This window comes from Porites lutea, chromosome 10, assembly GCF_958299795.1.
Source record: "Porites lutea chromosome 10, jaPorLute2.1, whole genome shotgun sequence".
NCBI lineage: Eukaryota > Metazoa > Cnidaria > Anthozoa > Scleractinia > Poritidae > Porites > Porites lutea.
Window position 1 is genome coordinate 22,242,678 of NC_133210.1, and position 8,674 is coordinate 22,251,351.

At 37.8% G+C, this 8,674-nt stretch overlaps 1 protein-coding gene across 2 annotated transcripts in view; it reads right to left on the reverse strand.

Moving 5' to 3' along the window:
* The window catches only part of LOC140950527 (uncharacterized), a 45,384-nt gene extending 36,710 nt beyond the window's left edge, over nucleotides 1-8,674 (reverse strand). For both annotated transcript variants that reach the window (XM_073399770.1, XM_073399768.1), the window contains exons 1-2: nucleotides 8,537-8,674; nucleotides 2,112-2,184 (exon numbers count right to left, since the gene is read on the reverse strand). In XM_073399770.1, coding sequence (XP_073255871.1) covers nucleotides 2,112-2,184; nucleotides 8,537-8,576 — 113 coding nt within the window. In that variant the 5' untranslated portion in view covers nucleotides 8,577-8,674. The remainder of the gene's footprint in view (nucleotides 1-2,111; nucleotides 2,185-8,536) is intronic.

Sequence of the window (8,674 nt, forward strand, 5' to 3'; positions counted from 1 at the left end):
CGCTGATTAAAAGTCCACGCGTGCTTCGATGGTCCTGAGTATTGAATGAATGCAATTTGTCTTGAAAAATTGTGAAATACTGCATTTTGTACGAGGTCTGTATGATAAAAAAAGCGCCTCATAGTACTCTTTCTCCTCAGATGTGGTGTATAAAAAAAATAAATAAAATAAAAGGATGGTTTGCACGCACCCAGATTTATTGGCAAGAATTTGTAAACTTGTCGAACGCAAAAAATTCGGCCTGATTTGTTTTCCACGTCTATCTACTGTGATCAAGAGCCATTATTGCTCATAAATGTGACCGAAGACTATTTTTTTGGCTGTACATAGGCTATATCAGCTCAATACAAGGTTTGTTTCACTCCAAAATCACTTAGCTTTTCCCTGAAAAGTCACATGAATGTGCCCCTAAGTTAACTGATTTGTGGAATACAAAATTATTGTTTGATTTAAGTTATAAATTTATCAATGGGAGCTTCGCTTTTAGCTGTGGCTAAATCTATATATTATTTGTAAGTATATTGCCATGTAAGTGTGTAAATTCGCTATTTGTTTTTTTTTTGTTACTTTATTTGTTACTTTTTTTTTTTTCTTTTTATTACTTTATTTATTCTGTGTAATTTTTGTTTCTTTTCTGTGTGTGTATTACTTGCAATAAAAAAAAATAAATAAAAAAAAAAAACATGCATTCTTCGCATATATAAACTGATTTGACCATAATTGTTTATCACAGGAGAGTATCAGGAAAGCTCCACATTTTGAATGCTTAGGTTTTCTTCTTCTAACTGATCACAGATATATTTTTTGCTCTTCTTGGAACTGAGGGATGAGCAAAAAGTCTCACAAAGAAATTTGTATTGTTTCCCAAATAGTAGGAGCTTGACATTGAAAGAGCACAATACTGTCAACAGCACCACGAATCTGCCAACATGAAGACATTTGACCAATCAGAGCATGATTCCAGAATCTGGTATCATGGAATGGCGGCATCAAAGCATGTCTCCAGGCTACGCTGCCCTTTCCCCATTCCCAGCCCACCACTGGGATTGCTTAATTCACTCACAAACTTTTTCCCATTTGACCCCTTTTTTTGCTTTTTTTCCCCCACTGTGGAGCCTGATCCCAGGCTACCAGGCACAGAACTGAAAAATTGTTTTCCATTGGATTTGAAATGCTAGGGCTTGTAAAAACGAGGTGTCTGTATTAAGAGGGTGTCTGTAAAGCTGGGTTCCACTGTACTCCCCCAGTTGCCTCAAAGGGCAAAAGATACAATTTACTCATATCATCTATTAGGTAATAACAATTTAAGAGTCTTTCTTCACAAGTAAAGACGTCGGATAAAGAGACAGGAACATAGTGTAAATTTTTTTGCAAGTCTTTTTATGTATTATTATTTGCTATGTAGAGCATTGTTCACTGGCGCTATCAAGAGGTTTTTTTCCAGCTTCGAGGTATGGCATTGACAAGGCCAAAGTACTGTAAGAATTTTCATCTTAATACATTGAATTTGTTATGAAAAGAATCAAAGGAATGGAATGGAATGTAGTGAATTTGAAGAAAACAAGAAGCGCCCTCTTTACATTTTCTTTATAATTTATATTACCATGTTGACAGTAAGTTCAGATGTCAGCATACAAGAGCGCCAATGGCAGCTGCTATCAGTCCATTTATGAGCTTTCTGTACTTCAAAAATTAAAGAAAGTTTTTGGCGGGTAACCCACCCATAGCCCATGATAAAAAATGATGCATGATGTGTGAAAGGTAGCCCACACCACTGGGGAAACTTCTCCTACTCTTTTTAATTAGTAGGGTGGGTTCTTTTACGCCCCATCAATTTGACTGATGAAAGAAGACGAGGCCAACAGCTTTTTTATGTATGTGTTAGAAGCTATTAAGTCTTGTCTGATTCAGCTGGCCAACGTCTTAGTTACAATATTGAAAAGCTCTAGGTCTCCAACATTGTTTAGGAGGGACTTTGGGAAGTATTTCCATGGAGTGTTTGTGTTTGACCAAAGTTGCTTGACCCAATAATTTACATTTCTTTAATCTTCTTAGAAAATTTCACATTTTCTATTTCTTTAATCTTCTTAGAAATAATTAACTCAACTCACGATGGCTTTAAATCCAACAAATCTATGGACTTGGACTTCATTACACCAGATTGCTCATACTCCAGGATAATACCTAGGTAAGTGAGACAAAAAATCAGTCTTAGAAGCCACGAATGATGAGCATGGGCTTGGTTAACCAAAAGATCATAGTAAATGGTTTGAACTCAGGGGTAAAGTGACACATCAAACAGAATTTGTTTGCCAAAAATTTGACCTCTACAATTGGCACAGTCACCCTCTGGACCTCCCAATTAGCTGATTTCAATGATTTAAATTCTATAAAAACTCAGTCAGTTTGGTAAAAGTGTAGGGTCTTTAGGGGCACTTTTTTCAAACAGTATATAAAACACACATAAATATCAATGAACAAAATGCTCTGCATGGACACGCCCAACTGGCAACCAGGCTTATTTTATGACACATTCAAGCCAACCCTAAGGATAAAATGTCTCTTTCAGGAAGATCCACACAATAAAACTCTTGATACACACTTCATGGGCCTGATTCAATAGTCATGATCTTCTAAAAAGTCAAGTTGCTTGGATAGACGTCAGGACATCACATCATCATATTCCAAGATATCATTATCAAATTTCATGATGAGCAGAGCACCTCTATTAAGCAACTGAGGTTCCATTCCTACTGCACAAAGAATGAAGTTTGGATCGGCTGAATAATTTGACTGGACACTTTGTTCACACAGAACCATTCAATATTTTCACTCTGTCCATAAGGACCTGACGAACCAGGTGGAATTATATTTTTTTCATTGTTTTTAACATCTACCCATGAGCAGAGTGCTATTTAAGAAAATCAAAAATGGCATCTCCTAGCTGAATAACCACAATCCATGCAACTAACCCTTTGCCATACAAAAACTTAAAAGCAGTTAAGGTCTTCACACAACATCGGTCAAATTTTTTACTGTACTGGCTAAAAATTTGACCTCCATTACGGTATTCAAATTTTTTATCTTCTAGGTGTAAGTTTTAGTACAGTTATAGCCTACGTGGCAGGCGTTTGAAAGAGAAGGGAAAGGGAGTTTTTGGTGCGAGAGAAACGCGAGGGACGCGCGAGGAGGGAGGGAGGGAAACGCCTGCCAGGCGAATGTTAAAATCCTAATTGGTCCGTCTTCAAAACATGTCAATCACAGCCTTAATACCTTAATCCGATTGGCTGAAATCAACATCACGCTACTACTGTAACTTAATCGATCTTTCAGTAATCATTTAAAAAGTATGCTGTTAGTGAGGCATGATGAGATTTCTGTTTGGAATTCATCGCTTTAGAACGATTAGAAACTGAAGGCATCAATTTTAAGCTTGAAAGAAGAAGTTAAAAGACTCATATGAAGGAAAAGACCTGTCAGCTAGATGAGTTTTGTTGACTGGTTTTGAGAAGTCTTGTCTTCCAATGGCTTATTTTACTCACTAGAAGAAAGAAAGAAAAAATCATGCTGCCTGTGTGCTTGTTATCTGCTGTTTGACCTCAAACACCTACCACACGGGCCACGCTTTATCAACGACCAGACTGTTGAAGACGAAGCGATCTATAATCCTTAGCGATTTTTGGTTTGAGCACTTCTTCTCGCTGGTAATAGACAATTATAAAGCCGCCAGGAACTTATTTTAATAATAATATTGTTTACAGAATTAGCCTTATTGTAGATCTTTGAAGTTCAGCTCTTTTTTCCCTGGTACTAGCGTTCTTTTGTATGCTCCGCTGGATCCAGTTCGAGATGTCAGCAAAGTGTTTGTAAATAATTTCTCCGACAAACATTGCATGCAAGTTGGGAAGTCCAACACAATACATTCAGCAAAAACGTAATAGATTTATGCTGGATTTTACATAACAAGCCACGCATGGTTGCGACTTTCTTCCTTCAACAGACGACCACATTTATACTTTTTTTAATAGTACCTTCACTCCAGATTTCTTGTTTTAGAAAAACAAAAGAAAAACAGCACACGAAATACGACTTAAATAAGCCCATCGCAGCCAGACTTATTTGACAGCTAGTCATTCACAGTTGTGTTACTTTTGCATACATAATTAGTAGGAGGGATGGTGAAAACAATGGTTTCCTGACAGGCGTTTCCCTCCCTCCCTCCCTCCTCGCGCACCCCTCGCGTTTCCCCCGCGCCCAAAACCCCCCTTTCCCTTCCCTTTCAAACGCCTGCCACGCAGGCTAGTACAATTAAGTTAGTGGTTCCTTTTGAGCGGAACACCTAAATGCACAAATTTTCAACCAGTCAAAATTTGCCCCCTGCCATGTGAACATAAGCTGATAATATAAGAATGACAAAAGAAGGATCAAAAGTCAGCACTTGATTTTTGGGTCAAATACTAACGAATGAGGCACTGTCATCTACCAACCAATCTGTCTGGGTTTGAATGCCACAGTGACACCATAAACCACCACAATCACACCTTTACCACCAGTAGTTGATCATGTGGATCAACATTGTGATTATTTTAAGTTTTACACCTTATTTCTGCAGAGGGAGTGGGTGGTTTCCCCACTACATCATAATGGGGTGGCTCATTCCAAGTTTTCAGGGCTTTTGTATATTGCATTACAAGCCAGCTTTTCATTCAGCTGACCCATGTGGCTGTGTTTGGCCTGCTTGCTATAAATTCCCATGCATCCCTGTACCCTCCCTTTCATCCCTTGGTATCTTGGTCATCAGGCAAAGTTTTCTTTTCCACTGAGTTTCTTACAATGATTATGGACCATGTGGGCAGTGCTATAGAACACAAGGCCGAGGCCAGGTAATAAATAATTTCAAAAAAAATAGTTGATAACCTGGAGCCCTTTAAATTCGGATTTACCATTTGAACTAAGTTATAAATTATAGCCCCAAATGAGCTAAATATGTCCTATATATACGGGTAACAATTTTGACGTGAGTAAGGTAAGAATGTTTATTCATCTTTTACAACATTATGAAGTTAGTTTACTACTGTTCCCAGGTATCCAATCAATGGAAATCAATGATCCGAAAACCAATTGATCAATCAATAAAATTAGATAATGGTATCGATTGGTATTGGTCAATCAATGATCAATCGATAACCACACAAAAACCGGTCACTGATTGCTATCAATTGGCACAGCAACCTCGAACATATGATAACAGGATAAAAATTTTGCTTTGTACATGTAACATAGGGTCTCAAAGTTAATTAATACAAAGCATGCATAAGGCAGTCAGGTCTGTTCTCCTAATTTAAGTCTTAAATCTGCACAGACTATCCTTGGCACGTAATTCTTTTGTATGTTTCGACCAGAGGAAAGGGCCATAGTATCTTACTGAATGCTTTCCATATTTAATTGCATTAAAACGAGGCAGATTGAAATACGAATTTCTTAAAGAAACTCTCCTGTCACTGTTTGCTTTCAGCATGAAAAGTTCCTGTATTTGCCTTAAAGGGGCTGTGTCAAGGCAGTCCAGTTCATATTGTTTAATTTGGCCAATAATTGAGGGCAAGTAATTATTACTTGCTCTCAATTGCTATGGAACATAAAGTAAGCAAAGAAATTACAGGCAAATGACAAACTCAGAGGTCCGAGACAAACAAATATGTCTCCTGAGCATTATTTTTGAAGTTGCAAGCAGCAGCGATCAACTTTGAAAAACTGTTAGGCTGAACAGTCTTCAATAACCCTTATTTCAATCCGTTTCAATCTTCTTCAGTTTTGCCCTTCCATGGCATCTGTTGTTTCTGTTATGTTATTTTAACCTTCCTTTAAAGTTTTAAGCGGTTATTTTTATGTTTCTCTTAATTTAACGGGCATTTTGTAATTTCCTAATTTGGCTGAATTTCGTGACACAGCTCCTTTAAACATGAGAATCGCAATTTCCTGAAGCCTTCTGTTGACAAATGAAGGGAGTTCAGCCAGCCTCAGCAGTTTGTCATAGGAGACTGACTCGTTGTTGAAAAACACTCCAAGGGCTCTCTCCTGTAATCTTTCAACTTTACGTTTGTCTGAGGCTCTGCAGAAATGCCAAATGGTACTGCAGTAAGTCAAGTGAGGCAATATGGCAGCTTTGTATAGTTGTAACTTAGCATGTGTGGGTATAAGTTTCCTTAGACGTCTTAAAATTCCTATCTGTTGGCTAGCCTTTTTGCAAACGTAGCTAATGTGCTTACTAAAATTAAGTTCAGAGCCCAGGAATACACCAAACAATTTGATAGATTTCAATTGTTCTATGTTAACCCCATCTATAGGCAGGTTTATATTATTTGCCTCAGATTCAGCACCCAGTACCATGGATTGATATTTCTGAACAATCTTGTAGCAGGTTTTCCTTGTACCATATAGTGATCTTACTACTTTCACCTTAACGATAGTAGTAGATGAGCCAGAGGCAAAGATTTGATGATCATCTGCATACGTAGAAATTTCCTCCTCAGTTATACATGTATAAGCAAGATCATTTTGAAATGAGTTCCACAAAAGGGATCAAACAAAGACCCCAGAGGACAACCTCTTATTGTAGTTTTCTACTGACTGGTCACAGAACCCAGCTTGACCCTGTTTTGACTGTAAGAGAAATACAAGCGCAGAATGTTAAGGGCAGATCCTGAAAAGTTGTATGATTCCAGTTTCTTAATATGTAGTGGTGGGCTAACAGAATCAAATGCCTTACTCATGTCTGAGGATAATACTCCCACAACTTGTCTACTGTCCAGATCCATCTTCCATTTCTCAACTAGTCTCAGTAATGTGGTATTGCACCCATTGTTCTTTCTATAAGCTGTCAAGCTGTTGCTAAGTTTGGGATCCATGTGCTCTGTAAACTGCTTACCCAGTAATTTCTCAAACAGTTTTTCAAGAGTTGGTAAAATTGTAATTGGTCGGTAATTCTTTACTTCTTCTCTGTTATTACTCTTATAGACTGGTACCCATTCCCTTCTCTTCCAATCAGATAACCACGTCCCTTGTCAATGCTAGCGTTGAAAATCCTAGTTAGTGAAGGAGCCAGTTCCTCAGCTGTTAATTTTAAAATCCTGGGTTGCATGCCATCATATCCATTTGCTTTACGTGTACTAAGATTTTCAAGGGCATCCTTCACTTCATGATGGTTTACTGGTCCGCAACAAAAGGGATTGTTTCATTCCTCTATATACACGTAGGTAGAGATGAGATGTAGACTGTTATGCTCAATAAAATCCTCTTCAGATAAATCCTCTGCCTGCTCACCTCCTATTCCCTTGGCCATATATGAAAAGTGCTCAGAGAGATGCTCTGCTACTACAGTCTTATCTCTTTCCAATTTGCCTTCAATGGATAAATGTATTTCTCTCTTCCTGTTATCCTCTTTGTCCTCTCTGTCCCAGAAGGGTTTGAAAGATTTGAAAAAGTTCTTTGGATTACTCTTCAGATTGTGATATCTCCGTCCAGTACTGCTTTATGGCTATACACCTTTGTCGTGTGGCCTTATTCCTCCATTTCCTCTTGAGTTCCAAATTTTGTGGTGTTTTTTTTGGCTGTACCTTTCGGCAAACTTACGTTTAGCCCTTATGGCAGATTTCCACGCCGAAGTCATATAGGGAACATCTTTTGCCCTGACTTTCATTTTCTTCATAGCCAAATGTTCCTGCAAAATGGTTCTCAGGAGTTTTTTTCAGTAGTCATAACAGTCCTCAACACAGTGAAACATCTCGCCAACATGCCAAGGCGCTATGCTGAGAGTCTCTTTCAGTTTACCTGTGTTAAGATTCTTGAAATTGGGAAAAGTAATCACTTTGCTATGATGATGCTTGATCCTTTCAGTCAGAGGAAAACTGATAAGTGTGGAGGGGCCGTTGAAGAGAAAAAAGACAGTATTCTTCTCCTGTTAACGTTCAAAGCATTAAAATGAAATGTGTTCACAATAACTGCGTACAAACCTGTAATATTTATGCACCGATTCCGTCAATCTGCAATCAATCGATACCAACTGATATCAATTTATCTATCAATTGTTATTTGAAAATCGATACCAATTGATAACCATAGGAATCTTGGCCATCGATTATCAATATCCATTGGAATTGATTGATATTGATTGTCATTGATTAACGATTTCATCGATTGGATACCCCGGGTACTGTTGCCATGTGTTAATAGTTTAAGGTTGAAATATTTTAACTGATTAGTTCTTTTCTTGTAACATGAATAGTTACTATTCATGTTACAAAAAAGGACTCTTTTCCAATCCAACGGTGAGCTTAAGTTTAAATAATGGATAGGTCCGAGTTGTTAAACTTGCTTTAACTGTCTCAATATGAATAGATCAACGTAAGCTTAACTATGTTAAGTTAACTTGTTCGGAATGAATTGTAATAATTTGTATAGAGTAATGAGTAGTGTTTAACGCGAGTATTTAGGTTATTCAGCTAAACCAGACAGCAGACTGGTCGTCAATCATTCATACCTGGTGGATAGTACCGTAGTAAGAATTTTTTTAAACGCATTCCCGGTGACTGTTTAAGAATTTCATGCTACATAATCCGAAGTTTAGATCAGAACTTCCACTTCTTGGCTTCCAAAATGGCGCTTTGTAGCAGACTCG